General features: G+C 33.7%; 1 protein-coding gene across 1 annotated transcript in view; it reads left to right on the forward strand.

The window, feature by feature from the left end:
• The first annotated feature begins 18,369 nt into the window (after positions 1–18,369).
• The window catches only part of LOC110114163 (laccase-22), a 7,101-nt gene continuing 4,588 nt past the window's right edge, over positions 18,370–20,882 (forward strand). Inside the window, exons 1-2 of the mRNA XM_020846947.2 lie at positions 18,370–18,499; positions 19,106–19,257. Coding sequence (XP_020702606.2) covers positions 18,416–18,499; positions 19,106–19,257 — 236 coding nt within the window. The 5' untranslated portion in view covers positions 18,370–18,415. The remainder of the gene's footprint in view (positions 18,500–19,105; positions 19,258–20,882) is intronic.

Below are 20,882 nucleotides of genomic sequence, written 5' to 3' on the forward strand. Positions count from 1 at the left end.
CTGATGTGTAGAAGGTGGTATAAATTAGGCTCGAAATATATCAGAGAACTCATCCCATCTAATCAAAGAGCTTAATTTCTCCTGAAAATTTTCCTTCTACTAGCCTATTCACAAGCATTATGTCTCCCCATTTAGCAAAAAAAAAAAAAAAAAACCAATTATACTTTCCTCTCAGGAGGACACTGTATACCATCAAATGTCTTCTCCAGCCTCGTTAACCAATCCACTATTACTTTGTGCTCAGCAGCTCCTTCAAACGTCAGAGGCTTTGATTATAAAAATAGCTATAGATATTGGTCTATATCATCAGATCTAATAGCAAGAACTTTTCTCTATGCTCACCCATCATCTATGCTATAAGACTAACAAGCTGTGAAATTATATTAGAATTGATCGTTATAGCCATATTATATATAGAGTTGCCTGACTGGACAATTCCTATCGTGTTGAGTTGTAACAAATAAATTCTAAGATGTAACTTTGAAAATATTTTAGATTCTCTTTCAACAAATCTTTTAAACAAACAACAAACTATAAAGCTACTAAAACATCCGTAATTTTAAAATAAACTCATCCATAAAATTTCTTTCATTTCATCTATATACATGATCTACACTATAATATATAGCTACAAAATAAAAACTAGAGCAAAATATAACCAAAACTAGCTATGAATGTACAAAAAATAAAAAACAAAAAATAACAAATTTATAGACTCCTCCCTTTTCCTAGATATTGGAAACATAATGTAAAATCACAGTGAGCTATAATATCTCAATAGGTCACAAAAATCAATCAAAATTTATAAATTATTTCTTTCATTAAATATTTTTAGAATATTTAAATGCAGTAAAATGCAATATAATAAATCATTGTGCTGAGCAAAATAATAAGAGTATTATAATTATTCAATATTCAAATAATAATACTAAGTAATAAATTAAACTGAAATTTAAAGTGGTATGCGTGTATATCCCTATATATATATATATATATATATATATGTTGCATCCTGGAGTATTCACGGTGGTAGAGAAATATGAAGTTTAACATCTTAGCGAAGATTCAACACGCACACAGATAAGAGAGAGTGTAACATTTATAAGAGACACCCAAATTTTTATAAGGAAACCCTTAAAAGGGGGGAAAACCATGGGGTTTTGCCTAGTTTGAATGAATCCACTAGTATTTATAGTATATTACAAATGAGGCCCTTCCTTGGGAGAGGGCTTTGGCTTGATGTCACAAATGTACATCATATAAAGCCCATTATATGGTGGGAGTTACAATAATCAACATAGACATATTTGTTTGGTCGGTAAGACCAAAGTCAATATGATAGAGGTCAGAAAGATCGTAGTAGGAAGAAGACTGGTTAAAAAGATAGTTGTCGGTGATGGAGGTCAAAAGGACCGTAGTAGGTGGAGAAAGTCAGAATGACCATAGTCGACAGAAGATAGGGTCTGAAAGACCATAGTTTATAGTAGATCGGGGTCATAAAGACCGTTGTTTGGTGATGTAGGATGGAAGTACCGTAGTAGGCAACAAAAGTCAGAAGAACCATAGTCGGCAGGAGACTGTGGTCAGAAAGACCATAATAGTAGGTGGTCATTTGGTAGAACTCTGGGTGTCAAGTGGTGGCCCAACAGAAGTCCGAGCCTCATGTGGTGGTCCAACAGAAGTTCGAGGCTCATGTGGTAGTCCGAGAGAAGTCCGAGCCTCAGGTGGTGGTCCGACAGAAGTTCGGGCCTTAGGTGGTGGTTTGGTAGAAGTCCAGGCCTCAGGTGGTGATTCGGTAGAACTCCAAGCTTTAGGTGGTGGTCCGGTAGAAGTTCGAGCCTCAGGTGGTGATCCAACAGAAGTCCGGGTCTCAGGTGGTGCTCCGGTAAAACTCCGGGTGTCAGGTGGTGGTATGGCAAAAGTCCGGGCCTCAAATGGTGGTCCGACGGAACTTTAGGCGGTGGTCGAGGAGGAGCGAGGAGGCAAGAGCAAACTCTGATCTCTCTCTTTTCTCTTTAGGTTTAAGGTCCCTTTTCAAGAGGGAGGAGGAGTTTATTTATATAATTTTCTAGAGTGCTATGGCCCGTAAATAGGAGGAGGATCAAGGGCAAATAGAGAGTGATTGGATGGACAGTGCAATGGTTGTAAATGAGAAATTAATAAAAATTACAGGTCCTTAAAGGAAAGTAGGCTCGCTAAAAGTACATCGCTTGAATAAAAACCTGCGAGCTATCAATCCAACTAACACAATGAAAAAATTCAAGCAAAGAATAAAAAGCAAAGTGAAATAACACAAACATCAACGCTCCAGAAGCAGCAACCCAGTGACCAACTACGGTAAGTTGTCAAGTATTTCTATATAAGAGGGAAGACTTGCACAAACCAATACAAAAAAAAACCACAAAAAGGGTAGAGAAAACTACCCCAAAAATACCAGATGGATCGAGCAGCAGATCTGAACCCCATGATAAACAAACTATCAACCACCATAAACACCCACAGCTCCCCAATGAAATAATAAACAACAAACACCAAAAGCAATGTATACAAGAAATCACACACTACAAAACCAAGAGTTACTTCCTATATTTTCTCCTCCTGTGTTTGGTGGAATGCGAAATAGCTTTATCAACAACCTTACAAACTTTTAAGCCGTATAGGTCCTGAAGCGATTGAACATCACCATAATCATCCCCATCCATAGACGATGGGGAAGTAGAGACAGCATCTCGATCCAAAAGGCCGGAAAAAGTGACACATGAAGGATAAACAAATTGAGCAAGCAAACCTTTAGGGGACATGACCACTATAGGAACATCGACAAGAGCTCCCTCAGGCCCACCAATCAAAGGCAAATCCATATCACCAACTCCTACTGCATTATCTTTTCTCCTCATAAAGTAACTCTATTTTAATTCTTTCTTTAATCTCCAAACCCTTAACACATAAATTCCTTTCATTTGAGTGATAATTTTTACTTTTCACATTTGTGATTATGACCCGCTAGAGGCAAAGAAACAAAAAAAATTAATTGGGCGAGTGAAATGTTCCCGTAACAAAATCCCTCCGAGGAAAGTGCGGATCTTCTTTTCTTTTACATCAAGAGAGCCATTGCAATACCCAATCTATTAGAAAGCCTATGCTATTAACCTTAATTAAAACTTTTCTCTCTTATGGGAGAAATAATTAGTGATGAGATCTTATATATGCCTATGGAAAACCTTCTAGTAAAGAAAACATAGTATATGTATAAGGGTAAAATCATTAGGCATTCTCACTATAAGAAAACCTCTGTTTATCGGCAAATTTTCAAGTGAAAATTTATCCGTTGTTATAAGTGACAAGCTATCCGACGGATATTCCACCGGAAAAGTAGAGCTAGATTTTCCGGCGAAAAGATCGCCGGAAATTTACCTGCGAAAAAACCACCGACTAAACCGTCAAAATTATGATACGATAAACGCATCAACAACAAAGCCATACAAATAAGTTTCAACATAATTGATGTGGATATGTTTAATGATAACGAAATAAGTTAAAGCAATTAAATTATCAAGCACAAGATTACTGATTACTCAACAGAAGAATATATGAGCCTTACAACTTAAATCACTAAATAAACAAGAATTATAAGTAATTAAATAAATAAATAGTCAAGGAAAATATCTAACTAGAAAGCAATGGATGCAAATATTTTTATGTGACTTCGCACCCAACTAGCTTATATTCATCTCTATTATCCAATTTGATTAGAATTTCACTACATTCTCTCCTTCTAGAGAAGAATCTCTCTCCTTGATGAAGATGACTTCACACTGCACATTGTACTTCACCAACAAATACAATTGCAATAACTCTCCTATACCGGCAGACAAATCAAAATCCTTAATCTAAGAGAACATCTTTCCAAGTATTCCAATACTTTTGACGGTGACTAAGGATTCGTTTGGAACGGTTTTCTTAATGTTTTGTAAAGTTGCTTTATAGTATCGAAATTTTTTAAAATCAGAAAAAAAACAATGGCCTAAAGCTGTCTCAAATGAAACTTAAGGCTACCTATATCAATCCATTGAAGCAATAAAGAATCCATTATCAAACACTGCACATTGTTGGAGTGCTTCTTCTTGCCTTAGAAGTCTTGGCTGATCACCCCTCCCATTACAAAAAAAAAAAACCTTTCTCAATGATTTTACAGTTTTTACTAAAGATTAGAAGCAATTTGAATTGCAGTTAAAAAAGTTTGTAATAGTTTTAAAACCATTGCAAAATTGCTATGAATACAATCCACTGAACAAAATCTTTCGATGCGATTTTTTAACAGTTTGAGAAAAGAAAATTATGTATAATATTGCAGCGATTTTAACATCCACTAACATATACCAACGTTTAATAGAAGCGGTTTAAAAACATTATACTTTGTAATTTTTCTTAAATCATTTTGTACCAATTACATACCCCTGGTGATAAAAATAGATTAATGTTTAGCTGCAATTTCTCATTTGCAACCATTACACCTGATATCTAAAAACCAACATTCACATAACATACACTACAAGAAATTCACTGAATATCGGCGGAACTAACCGCGGTCATCTGAGCCGGCCAATGTTCCACAACTCCCTTTTAGGCTTAAAGAAAAAGATAAACAATATATTACAGCCTGAATACAATTCAATTCAAGAACACTGAACAATTTCCAGGTTTATTATGAATCTTTCATTTTCCCCCTCAAGTTCTAAACACCAAAACATCAGCTTTGAAGCAAAATAATACTTTGTGTTGAATTGGCCATGGTGGCTGGCTGGCTGTTGTAGGGCTTATTACTGGTGCCTCCTTGCTTTTGTTAAGGCTTATGGCTATGTAATGTTCTTTATAGCTCTATATAAGAAAGAATAGTTCCTTTTTTGCAAGTGATTTGGCGGTGGCTTCTTTCCCTTTGAAATTTCTTTGGTGAGATATTCACTTAGGATTGTGCTTTTCTACTTTGCCCCATCAAAATGTCCAAAATATGAGAATTTGAGCTAGATAAGTCACTTCGGATATTCAGAATATTGATGGAGAAGAAGAAGAGGAAGCTTCTCCACCACCGACGACACATCACCGCCGTAGACTGAGCAAAAGAGAAAAGCTCTTCAAGTTAATGGTTTTGGTTTGGCATGCATGCACAATATATGAAAATAGAATTCTGGATTTCAAAACATATTTTATATATACCTAAAAGCAATTATTAGCTTATTATAACTTATATATGTATTTTTCTAAAAATATTAATAAAAAAAATTTATATATGTAATTTCAGATCTTCTAGATTTGAACATTGGCTCTTGTTGAACTATTGTTTTCTACTGTTGTTTAATTGACTAATTGAGGTAATTTGCACTTTTGAAGCAACTGAAATTTGCATTAAAAAATCGTAAATGAATTAGAAAGATGTTTCCTTGACTTTTCTTTGTTGGAGAAATTATTCTGGACGAACACCGGATGGTCCAGAGATCAACCAAAACTCGACACATCACCTGGTACTTAGCGGTACTGAGCAAAAAAATGAGGCGATGCGTTCTGGTTGGTCTCCAGATGCCGTCCAGGATCCGCACAGAATAATTTTTCTCTTCTTCGTTGTGGGGTAAAAACAATGAAAAAAAATCAAGGCTTATTATTCACTAATGATTTAAATTTTGATTGAACTTTTATGTTTTATTTGAGGCAACTTAAGCTCACGGTTTTTATTTTTTAAAGCTCCACTCTCAACCACTATTTCAAAAACTTTTTTTTTTCAAAAACAGTTATTTAAAGACAAATAAAAAAAAAAAGTGAAAAAATTATCTTCCAAACACATTATTATTTTACTAAATGTTTTCTTTTAACAACGAAAGTGGTTATAAAATTGTTTCAAACCAGGTCTTAGGCTTTGTTTAAGATTTTTTTTTTACTGTTTTGTTTTACTGATCGGAATCGTAATTTTTATTTGATTACTATTTTTTATTGTTTTTAAAAAATTCTGTACTAAAAAATTACTTTTAACAATAATTTTAAATAATCTATAACAATTTTACAAATCAGTAAGAAAGTGACCCCAACTGAAACCTTTATTTTTTTCTGTTGGCAAATTCTCTCAATTGCTCTCCCAAAATTGTTTACATTCACTCTGTCTCTTTCTCTTTTTTTTTTTATGTCGGCAAATCACTTAGGCTTCGTTTGGGACGGCTTTCTGACTGCTTCTTAAATCAGCTTTTTAGTACAAAAATTATTATTTTTCTACAAAACAGCTGTTTCAAGAAGCAGAAAAAAGCGATCCCAAATGAAGCCTTAAGCTCATCTTTATTAGGATCAACTGATTAGGAACAGAAGGACAGAGGGAGAGTTAGCCGATTGAGATATTTAGGTGAAAGTGATCTTTTATTTATGATTGCTACAAGAGTTTGGTTTTATTTGATAATTGATATAGCTTATAATTCTTGTTTTATCATTCAGAAATTTATAAAAAAAAAAAATATTTTTAGAGTCAATTATTTTTGTAACAAAATAAAAAAGAAAAAGAAAATGAAGAGTAATATTAGGCAAAAGTTGTCTTGTCATGAGAGTGATTAAAAAGCCAAATGAAGCAATGACCATGATTTTCAAATAAGAATTTTCTTGAGAGTTCAACATCTTATATTTTGTATTTATGTGTTTTTGGGAGGCAAAGAAAGAGAATATTGTCTTGAAAATTTCTGTCTTTGTGTGCTCATTTAGTTTTCGTTTGGGACCGTATTTTTAATGTTTCTTAAAGTAGCTCTCAAGTACATAGTTAAAATTTTTGTACTAAAAAACTGCTTTAAAAAATAGTAAGAAAGCTGTCCCAAACGAAGACTTAATTTCTCATCTTAAAATTGCATTAAAATTCTTACATTTAGAAAATGTTGAGCCACTAAATACTTTAATCATCACAATTATTTTTAATAACTATATCATAATTATTATTTTCATGAGCTTCAGACTCCAATGAGCTTAATTAGGCTGCTGAATTCGAACTTAGATAACTGAGCCAATCTAATATGCTCCAAATCCAGCCTAATGCAATCCCGATCTATCATAACCCTAGATTGAACTTATCCCTTGGCTTGACTCGGGCTTCATTTGAGATAGCTTTTGATCACTATTTTTTTATTGTTTTCAAAAAATGTTTGCACTAAAAAATTATTTTAAAAAGCAGCTAGAAAGTTTTCCCAAACGAAACCTCAATCTCTCCTCACAATGAGCTATTATTACATCCGGTGAACGTACGTAGAGCTACGTTCGACCGGCACTAAGATCGCACGCACAAAACGAGAAATAACGAGCAATACCCACAATAACGAGAAAATATCATTATGTGAAGACAAAATATCGAGTTATACCGAGCAATACCGAGTAATACCAAAAAATACGATTTTTTTCTAGAAAAAACTCGGTATTTTTTGGTATTACTCGGTATTGCTCGGTATAACTCGGTATTGCTCTTCATAGCGCGGTATTCCTCGTTATTACCAAACAATACCTAAAAATACCGACCAATTATCGAGCAAAAACGAGTAACAATCCTCTGACTGAACGTAGATCTACGTCCGATCAGAGGACGTAATAAAAAGTTCCCTGACAAGAGCTTCTACCCAACTTTCAAAGTTGGGCCAACAACCCTTCCAAATAACATCTTGCCTCCTAAGCTAGAAAAACTAAACAATTCTAGCTTATTTTCACTTCAAGGTGGATTCACAAGGTTCATACCTAAACTTAAACATCATAAAGAGCTCAACAAACCTTGATTTAACTTAATGATTTGTAAATTTGTGTCATGACTCATAAAGTGGTGATATATTTTATTATTTTAATGTCCAAATGTTGCTAAATGACCAAAGTTTTAAATATTTTCTTATGTAGACCTCTTACCAAACCACTTATCTAAATGTAAAAGGACAAATCTTTAAATGAAAAATATACATAGATTTATATATAAGCATTATTTTTTTAATAGATATATAGACTTATGTTTGACAATTCAATTTATTTAAGGTCTTTCAAAATATATAAGTTACATTTTATTTTTATCTAAATATTAGATTATATATATTGATTTAGTCACTTATGCAATTTATTTACGAAAATATTAAGATATATAAAGGTCATAAATATAGTACATTTTTTAGAATTTTTTACTTTTAATATAGAAATGAATTGAAACATTAAAATATATTATATACTGCTAATTAAAAATTAAAATGTAAATAGATTTTAAATTAATCAAGTGGCTTAACAAGCTTACTAGGCCGAGTTCGAGCTTAAGCTCATATAATTTATGAGTTCAAGTGTATATGCTTGAGCTCAAGCTCATATCTTGATAAACTCAACCCGTGTATATGCTTGAGCTCGTCATCAAGTCAAGGAGCCGCATTGCGAGCCAGCTCAGCTCACTTACATAGTTACACCCTAATTTAAACTACTCAAAATAATAAAAAATTTAAAAAAAATAGAAATTGCATACATGCTATCAAAATCATACTAAGGTTCTATACCGAATTATCAAATTTATATATTTATGTGTGCTGAGATTAAATCATTAAGAATTTGATTAAATGTTAAGAATAATAATTTTGTTATGAATTTTAGTATTTAAATGATAGTTTTAAGTGGAGGATTTGGTTATGTGAATATATAAAATTCAGGTATTGAATTGCAAATAATTGGATCCAAATGATCATAAATATCGTGTTGCAATCTTGAATTGTTTATGGTAATGCATTTCTTGAAGACAAAGTAAAGATCCACTAAACGTGCAACAAATAATAAAAAAAAAATAATGATAGGTCAAACTAATAGAAATTTCAATTATTGCCACATTAGAGGTTTTTTTTTTTTTTTTTTTTTTTTTTTTTTTTTTTTTTTTTTTTTGTGGCAAATTTCTGCAATAAGATATTGCAAGCCTTCTTACGAATCTGTGTTCCTTTTCAAATTCCATAGGCGTGAAATTTTAATAAGTTGGTCCATCAAATCAAATACAAATCTCACTATGGTTGAGGTGGGTGTTGAAAGCAATGGGCCATGGCTTGATCAAAATCTTCAAAGCTTGAAGAGATTTTGATGGTTTTTTAGTTGGATGTATTTTGAAACCAAAAAAAAAAAATTTTTCTTCTAATTTTTCTCATTTGGAAAAAAATTCACATTTCTGTTTCATGATAGAGATTATGAGCATTAGAATGATTAAAATTTGTTAGAAATGGCAAATACTTTTGTGTCAAAAGTATATGATTAATGTTTAATTCGTTTGAGATAACTTTCTTGATGCTTTTTAAAGCGGCTTTAGTTGGATGTATTTTGAAACCAAAAAAAAAAAATTTTTCTTCTAATTTTTCTCATTTGGAAAAAAATTCACATTTCTGTTTCATGATAGAGATTATGAGCATTAGAATGATTAAAATTTGTTAGAAATGGCAAATACTTTTGTGTCAAAAGTATATGATTAATGTTTAATTCGTTTGAGATAACTGTCTCAATGCTTTTTAAAGCGGCTTATTAGTACAAAAGTTTTTTGAATTAAAAGTTCTTATATTAAAAAATTATTTTAGAAAGCACTAAGAAATTTGTCCTAAGGCTTCGTTTGGGATGACTTTCTTACTGCTTTTTAAAGTAATTTTAGAAAGCAATAAGAAAGTGTTGGTGCTGAATGTTGATGGCAAGTGTTGAAATTGCTACTGATGAAGAGCATCATTCTTGGTGGTCACAACAAACGTCGTGTTGGTAGATAGAGCTTTGGATTCTTTTTCTTGAAATCATTCTTTTGATTACTCTCCGGCCTCCCCAAATATGTTGAAGCTAGATCTATATAATGATTTCTTGAGAGGTGCATTCTATTTATTTTACCTAGAAATTAGACCATTCCATCGGATGGTTTTTATTAATCCCCTTGATTATATAATATTTTAGCTAGGCACTTTTATGCCTTAACAATATCATAATTGAGTCATCTTAATCTCAACAAATTCGCCTCCTTAAGATGCTCTCGAGCATTGGCATTCAAGATTCAAAATGTTTGATTTTTCAAAAAGTGACATACTCTTGAGTGCTCATATGGGTTCATATTAAGACACCGCCGACATCATTTTGTTAGTTTCATCATAATATTTATTTCAACAATAAATATGTCAAAAAAAAAGTGTGAATGATCCTGAAACCAATTCTATTTTTTATATATTTAAACTCTAAATGTTTTGTGATGCAAGAACATCATCAAATTTCCTATTTGGTTAAATTAATCAATACTATATACTATAAAAAATTTTATGTTTACCTATCATCATGTTATGTTTCAAGTTATTAGTACATATAAAATATGATATAAAAAAAGTAGAAATATAGATTTCTCTTCTGTCTTAGATTTTGTTTGAGACGGTTTTTTTACTGTTTTGTAAATTAATTTTTTTGAACAAAAATTTTAATTTTTTTGCTAAAAAGTTGCTTTAAGAAACATTAAAATTACCGTCCCAAACAAAACCTTAATCTAATCCTAAAACCATATTTTGAAGCATAATGTTCAAAGCATTTTTTCATTGCCAAACACAAATAGATAATATTAATTTGTTCTTCCAATTCGTTGATAAGACCTATAAACTGTAGACTTCTAGTTTTAAAATATAAATCAACAATGCTGCTTTGCTTGCCATCAACTTTCTGCGATATCTTTGAGGAAGAGAGCGAGGGGCTTCAAACTAGCGTTTGTTGGCCCCATCCAAAAAAAAAAAAAAAATGTTTACCTATTCCATTTAGGCTCTCTCGAAAAAGATTCATAACATTTTAAAATTAGCTAATTAATGCCAGTGGTTGAGGGCAGTTCAATTCTATATGATTAAAAAAAAAAAAAATCAAATGTGATTACGATCTCGTTTGGTTCCTTGGCTTTTTTTTCATTTGTAAACGGAAGTATCGGAACACGAAATGGAGAAATTTTTTTCTTCTCATATCGGCGGAAATACGGAGGTTCAGATGAAGGTATTTTGAAAAAGCTGTCTTAACAAGCAACAAAATTATAATTTTTTCGCTGATTCAAATTAGAGATGGAGAAATTATGGCCAAACAAACGATGCATACTTCAATTCATGAGATGGAGTGTCGATAATTTGAAGATCTTATATCTTTAAGTTCATAGCTTATACTAACATATATGAATTCATTCTAATGGAAAATAAAAAATTTTGACGTTTTCTACATATATTTGAATTAGTAGAATAGTTTGTACGAGTTTATCCCCCTCTCTTTCTCTCTCTCTTGTCATTTTCATATATTTTTCATGTCATACCTCTATAGCTTATCTGCTAGTAAGATTGAGGCTTCGTTTGGGACAGCTTTCTTAATGCTTCTTAAAGTAACTTTTTAGTATAAAAATTACAAATTTTGTATCAAAAAACTACTTTAAGAAGCATTAAGAAAGCTACCCCAAACGAAACATGAGTTATCAATTTGGATTCAATAGTGATATGACTAAATCATGAATATTTAATGCTAACAGTTAATTATAATTTAAAGAAAATGAAATAATATGGATTAGAGTTCTTATAGCTGTACTGTTTATAATTTAGACAATATTATCGTAAATGGAGAAATTTGTATAAAAATCTATATGTTGTGTAAGAAGTTATCTCCTCCGTACGTATAATTTATCATCTTTTAATTTATTTTCATCACATGTTTTTATATAAAAATAAAATGATTTCAAAGGCACACCAAATCAATATTCTCTCCTCAAGTTTTTTTTTTTTAATTCAACCAAATTCATTTAAAAATGAATTGGGCCAGATAGGTCTCCTCGTCTAAGTCTTTGTTTGGGACGGCTTTCTTTCTGCTTTCTAAAGCAGCGTCATAGTACAAAAATTTAAATTTTTATACTAAGAAGCTGCTTTAGGAAGCAATAAAAAAGCCGTCTCAAACAAAGCCTAAGTCAATGAATAATGTCTATAAAATTAGGCTTCGTTTAGGACGGCTTTCTTACTGCTTCTTAAAGTAATTTTTTAGTAAAAAATTTTAATTTTAATTTTTGTACTAAAAAATTGTTTTAAGAAATAATAAGAAAGTCGTACCAAATGAAACCTTAATTAAAGTTCACTTTAGAATGGTTGAAATTTTTTACAAATGATTATAAAGCTGCAATAGAAAAAATAATTTTTTTAATGCTGTTATATAAAGTAGTTTCCTAACATAAAATTTCTTAAAACCAATAAAAAAATAATGCCCAAACAAAGTATATGATTGCAGTGTGAAAAATAAAAGAGTAAGAGAGCTATCAAATGAAACTTAAGATAATTTTTCTAATAATTAAATTATTTTGATAATACTGTATATAAAATAAATTTGAAAAAAAAAAAACATATTAAATAAAGTAGGGAACAAAACAAAAGAAAGCCGGAAAAATACAACCAAAGGAGCGGGCTCAGCAATCGGCCAGAGCTACCAGCGTCCCTGAAGCCACGCAGGACCGTCCAGTAAGGTGATTAGCGACTAAATACCTAGAAGCCAAACCAAAGGGTGCCACAGCAGAACCACAGGGACGCGAGTCCCAACCACATCATAGCCCTAACTGCACCGCAAAATATCTTTAAGACTACTTAAAGTGATAGATACACAAAAATAAGAGGAGGAGAAAAGTTGGTATATTCTTTTGCCTTTCATATAAATATTTGAATTTCTAAAATTTTAAGTTGGTAAAGCTTAACTTTTACTTACTTTTAATAACTTTTAACTTATTTAAATATTAGTAACTCAAATTTTCTTATGAAGAGCATATATATGATGTGCAAGAATTCTATAAAATGTGGGGTATAAGAAGTCACTGTACCCGTCAAGTACAATAAAACACTGAATGATTTTCTCATTATCGATATTAATCTTTTTTCATCAAATTTATATTTCTGAGTAACTTCAAATTGCGGAGGCCAAACGTCATCAGGAGACCAACCAAAATATATCATGTTACCCCTTCGCTTGATAGCATGGCTCGGTATTTCTCGTTATTGTTCGGTACCATGGCTCGGTACCGCTGATGTGGCTGCACTTGATTCGCTTCTGAACGTAGAGCTATGTCCGACATCAACACATAATAGTTTCTTCTGATTCTGAAGCTATTTTTGCAGCCACACTAATGCCAAAAGCGAGGCAGCTAATCTTGATTTGTTGGTTAGAAGTATTGGCTTTCAACCAAGAGGTATTTAGTTAATTTTAAGTGGCCTAAATGTCTTAAAAAATGCCAAAAGCGGATCTATTGCGGTTGTGGCTAGCAATTATTGGTGGCAAGTCATTCATTGTACAGTCTCTTAATTTGATTGGTTCCCAATAATGGATCATAGATTTTCTATCTGATTAAGCGAAAATTTGGATCTTCAATACTTACAAACTGAATTCAAAAGTGTTAGTTTTACTTTAACGATCAAATGAACTCAGAATTTATAAAATTATAATTAAAACATATTTTTTAAAAGAAAATTTCAACATCATTCACGACAACCACTTTGCTCTTGCTTTCGTCAAAGGTCGTGATCGTGGGCATTACTCTCGTGGCCGTGGTCGGTTTAGCTTTTACAACTCACTGAAGTTTACCATTTCCTCACCATGAACTATCGTTGAATGCCAGATTTGTGACATGCTCTTCTCGCTGACACAAACCTTACAAATCCTCGGTATCTAGACAACAGAGCAATTACCTATTTAACTCCATATATACAACACCTTCAGTATCCACAATACACGTATTCATATTTAACCTTTTATATGGATGGAGGTGGTGAGTTTATCAACCGAACACTTCATTTATCTCTCTCATATCATGGCATTCATCATCAATACAAGTGTTAATATACACCATAACAAAATGACATTATGAAATACAAACTCCGCCACCTCATTGAAATCGTTTGACATTACTCATTCATGCCCAACTACCTCCATAATTATGGGTTGATACTCTCGTCATAGCAGTCTACCTCATTAACATATTACCATCACCTACCACATCCACTATCTTCCCTTTTCCATGCATATTCTTGGCTATGCTATCAATAAAAAATGCTATAAATGTTATAACCCATCTGCTGATCGCATTATTGTCTCCAGACATGTAAAGTTTAATGAATCCTCTACCCTACCAATGACTACATTTAGCCCTTATGCTACAACCCCACCTTCCTCCATAATTTATTTTCCTCCAATTATACATACTAACTCCACATCTTTTACACCACCTTCCTCCAACACTTCATTCATAAATTCACAAACAACAACATCCCCACCTACTTCTCCTACATTTGCTTCTAATTCATCTCTAAACTCTATCTCTACATCCACATCATCTTATGCTTCACCTACTTGTCACCATATTGTTATTCAGTTACAAAATGGCTCTCTCAAATCTTGTCAAAACTTGTATCGCTCTCACACCCTCTAACCCATTCAGACATGTGTTTCAACAGAAATTAAATTTTATGAGTGGCGCAAAGCTTTCTCAGATGAATCTCTTGCTCTCCAATCCCGAGGCACATGGATTATAGTTCCACCGCAACCTCATCTTAATATCATCAGCTGTAAATGGATATTTAAACTCAAATATGCACAACTCAGATGGTTCTACTGCCCACCACAAAGCTCGAATTGTTGCTCAATGATACATACAATAATATGGCATAGATTATCTTGAAACTTTCAGCCCGGTTGCAAAGTTTCAAATTATTAGATTGTTCCTTACAATTGCATTGCATTTTAGTTATACAATATTACAATTAGATATGGCTAATGCCTTTCTTCATGGATAACTCAACGAAACATTTTATATGTCCCAACCTCCATGTTTCAAAGATCCATAATTTTCTTATCATATTTGTTTACTCAAGAAAGCATTTTACGGACTTAAGCAGGCACCTCGACAGTGGTTCACTACACTCTCCTCCTATTTAACTACTCTTGGTTTTCATTCCAACTATGCCGACTCATCTCTCATGATCTACAACAACAACAATATTCATACTTACATACTCATCTATGTTGATGATATATTAATCACTAGCAATGATAACACCTTCATTTCAGAACTACTACATTATCTTTATGTAAGATTTAATATAAGGAACATTGGCCAGCTTTCTAGATTCTTTGGCATAGATATTACACTCTCCAAAGTCGGTTACCATTTAACTCAACATCGATACATTTAGGACATCTTATAGAAAGCTGGCATGCTCTCTTGCAAATCGATCTCTACTCTCTTTTCATCAAAAGAGATTTCATATTCTGCTTCACAACAACCATTAAACAACCTCACACTTTTTTGTCAATTAGCAGGAGCTCTTCAATACTTGTCCCCTACTCGACATGTCATTTACTTTTATGTCATCAAAATATGCCAACACATGCATAAACCGTTGGACTGTTATCCAAAAGGGCATCCTTTGCTATATACAAGGGACTCCAACACACAATCTACTCATCCAAAAGGGCATCCTTTGTTATATACAAGGGACTCCAACACACAATCTATTCATCCAAAAGGGCAATTTATAGCTAAATGCTTTCTCTGATTCAAATTGGGATGACGATACTCAAGACTATAAGTCCACTAAAGGATACTACATTTATTTGGGAAATACTCTTCTCTCTTGGTGTCTAAAATAAACTATAGTTGCTCGCTCCAATATAGAAGTTGGATATCATTCTCTTGCTGCGATAACAACCAACATCATTTGGCTACAACGGCTTTGCAATCATTTCTCCCTTTTATTAGACACCGTTTCACTCTTTTGTGACAACATCTTGGCTATGTCAATTGCAATCAATCTTGTTATGCACAAAACACATCAAAATTGATTACCACTTCATCTGTGAAAACAACAACAACAAAATTATAGTAGTCCAACATATTTCCACCAAAGATCAGCTCGCTGACATTTTCACCAAAGCTCTATCTACTACTCGTTTCAACTTCTTATGGGACAAATTGACAGTATGTTCCCCCATCAACTTGAGGGGAGATGATAAAGAAGTTCAAACAACTTTAGCTCCACCTTTCCCACTTCTCCACATAATATATCTGCACCATTTTTTAGAAGATGTGGAACCACTTCTCTGCTATATACCAGAGTCGTCCTTGCTCAGAGCATCTTTTAAGGACAATTTTATACTACTTCTATATATATGCATGTTGTTCGTCTTCGCCAAGTTTGATATAAAATGAAATACATCTACAACTTAAGTTTTGCTCTCATACTTTCTTCTTCCCAGTCTACTCTATTCTCCTCCATTATGCAGATTTGTGTATCGAGCTAGGGCATAACCAACAACAATTTTCATCAATGATATGAAATACATCATTTAGGTTTTGCTGATAAGCCATATGTTTATATTTAGGGTGATTAGCCCAATGCCAAATCACCATATGAGTAAAGATATAAATTGGGAATGTTCAATGGCAACTTTTTACTTTGAAGCTCACTATTGATAGCAATTACTCAAGCTAATTGGGTCACCAGCTTCAATCAAGTCAAGAATTCCCTTCAAGATGTCTTTTGAAAATTGATTTATCAATGTTATCTTGTCAGCTTGGAGTATATTGGCCCACACATGCATTAACCTTAGTCAACAATAGTAGCTCTTTCCAAATAAGGTTTACAATCACCTGCAAGGAGAAAGCAAGCAAAGCAAAAACTAGAGGAAGGAAAACTATTCTGAGGAGAACAATGGCTCCTGTGCTTGTTCCTTTCCAGCCGAATCAAAGGCTAATATAAAATGCCTAATACAACCTGAGTATAACGGCTAAAGCCTGTGTTAGCCGCAGTGGACAGAGAATATCAGGAAGTGGAGTATATACTGACATTGACAAATAATGGAACAAGATAAGTAAGATGTGCTGAGAGTATACTCTAACATCAAACATTGAGTATAAGCTTAAGCTTATTGGGTTAAGCGCGATATTGACCTTGTCGAGAGAGAGTTTGCAAGAGAAAGGTTATGATATTGAATATACAATATCTTTGATATTGAGAAGGGGCTTACAAGAGAGAACCAATAAATTCACTTGAGAGTGTGGCAGTCGTAATAAAATTAACGTTCAATTTTTCAAAAGCAAAAAAAAGTTCATAATATCATAATATTCTAATTCGCGAATTCCAAGTGTTGACTTTGAGCATCCAAGTTGCAGAGGTCTCGGCCCTTGGCCAATTAGGATTTAAGCTCACGATCATTTGGTCGACTAGGAGAATATAGACGGGAACTTCTCTCGAAAGTTCGCCAAGCGAGCTGACTTAAAACAAGCTCTCAGGTCGACTTACTGGAAGATCCAATTTTGGCGCTTGAAAGGGTGTTTGGCTTGCTTCCGACTGATTTTAAACCTATATGATCATCTAGGAGTGTCAAATTTTGAAACGACCCAGATTTGATTCGAAAAAATTTGAGTTCGGGTTGACCACCCGGTTAGCAAATGGGACGGGTTTGGGTTCGAATTTTTGACCCGTTTTAAAAAATGAGTCGGGTTCGAGTTGAGCCGGAAACCCAAAATCAACCAGACAATGACCTGAAATCAAGTCTGTCGAGTCCATTCGGACCATTCCGCCCGCACTCGCGACTCGCCAGACGCGCAGTCCTGCAGCTCTGCCAACCGCTTTTGGCCTTCGCCGCCAAACTCCTTCCACCGTCTTGCAGCCCCACCGACTGCCTTATCCAAACCCTAGGCTAAACCCTAAGCAGGTAGGCCACTGCCACCACCACTGCCGTTGCTTCGCCGCCAGTCTGGAAGTAGCAATGGGTCGGGTTCGGGTTGACCCATTTAGATCCTGATCAACTCGGATTCGACCTGAACCAGACCCTATATATATATATATATATATATATATATATATGCAGAAATGGTGACTTCCTTAAAAAAATGCTTATATTTGCGCTGCCATTTATCAATTATATACTGCGCATATAAACCCTTCATTAACTAACACACTATCCCATTTCCATACGCAATTAAACTGTTCCTCATTCCCCAAAGCTAAAAATTGGCCAAGACAGTAATCGAACTTAATATATCTAATGTGGTTCTGGTTTTGTTCTCACCAACTCTCCCAGCCTTCAACCAAAAAGGAGAGCGACGGAGGACTGAAAGGAGCTGTACTATAATTTTAACATGCAGGAAAAGATCGCAACTTTGTGTAGAAATCAAGAAATGTAGCGAAAGAAACAGGGGAAAACCTGTAGTTATCTCTACCAAAACCTTATTGATCAAGGCTCATCACCTCACCTAATATCTAAAACGACCTTGCAGCTATATCTTCCTGCTCTTTTTAAGCACTGGATGTCTTGTCATTACCCAGATGAACAAATTCATTCACTTATCAAAGGAAGAAGAACAGAGGTGGTGGTGGTGGTTGTGGAAGGAGCAGGTGGCATGGAGTCCGTTCGAGCTCTTCTGTTTCTAATTTGCTTGTTTCCAGTGCTTGCCAATGGCTTGACTCGGCATTACAAGTTCAATGTAAGTGTTTAGATAAGCATGGATGAATCGCTTGTTGTTCAGTTAAGCATTCCAGTCAATTTTTCTGGTGAAATTAATACAAAAGCTATTTACGCGCTTATGCTTTCAATATTATAATGTTTTAAACCCAAAAAAACTTTTGTAGAAAATATAATAAAAGGATATTATTACATTAACATTAAGGTTTATCACATAATTTTTTGTACTTATATCATCTAGCAATTTATTAAGGAAGTTGATGTAGTTCGACCGACATGGTTAGCCCATCGATGCCTTCGCCCAACAAGCTCATTTGTGGCTTCCACTTTTTCATCACACACTGCACTATTTGGTCCTGTTGATGCCATTGTTGGCGAGCTCTTCTATATTTTTCTTGCTTCTTTGTTGTCGAGGATTTAAGGAATTTTGGTAGGAATAAATGAGAGAAAACGTGAGTATAGAGACGGCGAGACGAGGGGCCCGATGGGCAAAGGGCAAGGGAGGCCGATGGCATGATGATGGAGTGATAATGATATGTGTTATTTTTTATATGATTGATATTTATATGAATCATGGTACAAAATAAAAGTTAGCATGGCTAGAGGAGTGCTAATAAAAATTGTACAGATTGTGACGAGAAAAACGACCCGGCTTTGCTCCACCAAGCCCATCGTCACCGTGAATGGGCAGTATCCCGGCCCGACACTATCAGCCCGAGAAGGCGACACCGTGCTCGTGAAGGTTGTCAACCATGTCAAATACAACGTTACAATTCACTGGTAAGTATTCAGTAGAACGCATTGCAGTTTCTTTATTAAAATTTCATCATAATATAATTGACTCCTCATCTGCCAATTTACTTTATTAAATCATCTACCAGTAAAGGAAGCAATCACCTACATATCATCTGAAGCATCTTATGCTTTTAAATTATAAGTGTTGGTTGATCAGTCATTCTGCAAACAAGGATTGTGTTGAACGTTTCTGATGAATTATCTGAAAACGCTTAGCTTCGTAAATCATAGCTTGCAAAATTTGTGTAGTTGATAACCTTTCTATTGATAACTATTCCATTAACAGATGAACACAAAATCCAAACATCAAGGGTTCATTTGGGACGATTTTTTATTGCTCATTAAAGCAACTTTTTAGTACAAAAAATTTAATTTTTGTAATAAAAAATTGTTTCAAGAAACAGTGAAAAAGTTTTCCTAAATGAAGCCTAAGATTGCAATCTCGGAAAAATGAAAAAAATTATGTGTCAAGATCTAATCTGATAGGTTCTGTTGAATTTTCTTAGAGTTTTGATTGAGTTCAATATGTTTGATGTTTTAGCGCTGCTCAAAGCTCCATAGCATACAAATAAGATATGCATGTCATTTGTCATGGAAAAATCCTAGAAGAGAAAAAGCGTTGTGCCAGGCCCAACTAGATCAGTCCACTACGTAGGGTGAAGATTATAAAAAATTAATCTTTCCTCAAATAAAAAATAGATAATTACTCTTTCCCAGAAACTCATGTAGGGACGCTGTCCTTTGACCTTGCGACCTAATCGGATAGGTCGAACCCAACGCTGACACTGTCCCTTTGGACCCCCCAATATATCTACGAAATGTACAATGATGAACAAATAGGAATCGATAGGCAACACCCTCAGAACTCATTGCTTATTTGATATATATTTTTAAATCTTCAAGTACCTTAATGACACCGGAATCAAATGATATTGGGCCCGTAAGATTTATCTTATCAAGATGTATGTTTCAACTATAAAATTATTAATCTGCGGACACAAGATACATCTTATCATCCAGAGGCGAATCAGGTGCAACTCCAATACCGAGCAGTACTGAGCTCGATACCGAGTAGTATCGAGCCGTGGTACCAAGTAGGGAATGACGTGGCACATTTTCATTGGGATTTGGAAGACGTTCGGCATCCGCATAGAATAATTCATCACAAAATTCTTGATTGATCTAATAAAATTTCTCATGATATATCAACTACATCATCACAATTCACCTCTAATTGAACCTTTGCTTAAATCTTTATTTCTTCTGATTAAATATAATTTCAATTTGTAGAACCCTGAGGCTAGCACCAAAAATACCTTAAAAAATCATGTCAATCTTTGGGTTGAATACTTCTTTAGGCAACTTTTTAGATAAAAAGTTAATTTTTTTACTAGAAATTTATTTTAAGAAGTAATAAAAAAATCATCATAGAGGAAGCCTTAGACATCTCCGGTGTCAGAAAATTTTTTTGGTAAGTATTATTTTAGAAAGAATTAAAAAATTTCTCCCAAACAAAATCTCAGATGACCACAGCTACAAAGTCCGGCCGTTCTCAAGTTCATAAAGTTAGATATTTTTTTAGTTAAATTTTTCAAAAAAAAAAAAAAAAC

This window comes from Dendrobium catenatum, unplaced genomic scaffold, assembly GCF_001605985.2.
Source record: "Dendrobium catenatum unplaced genomic scaffold, ASM160598v2 fragScaff_scaffold_716, whole genome shotgun sequence".
Classification (NCBI taxonomy): Eukaryota; Viridiplantae; Streptophyta; class Magnoliopsida; order Asparagales; family Orchidaceae; genus Dendrobium; species Dendrobium catenatum.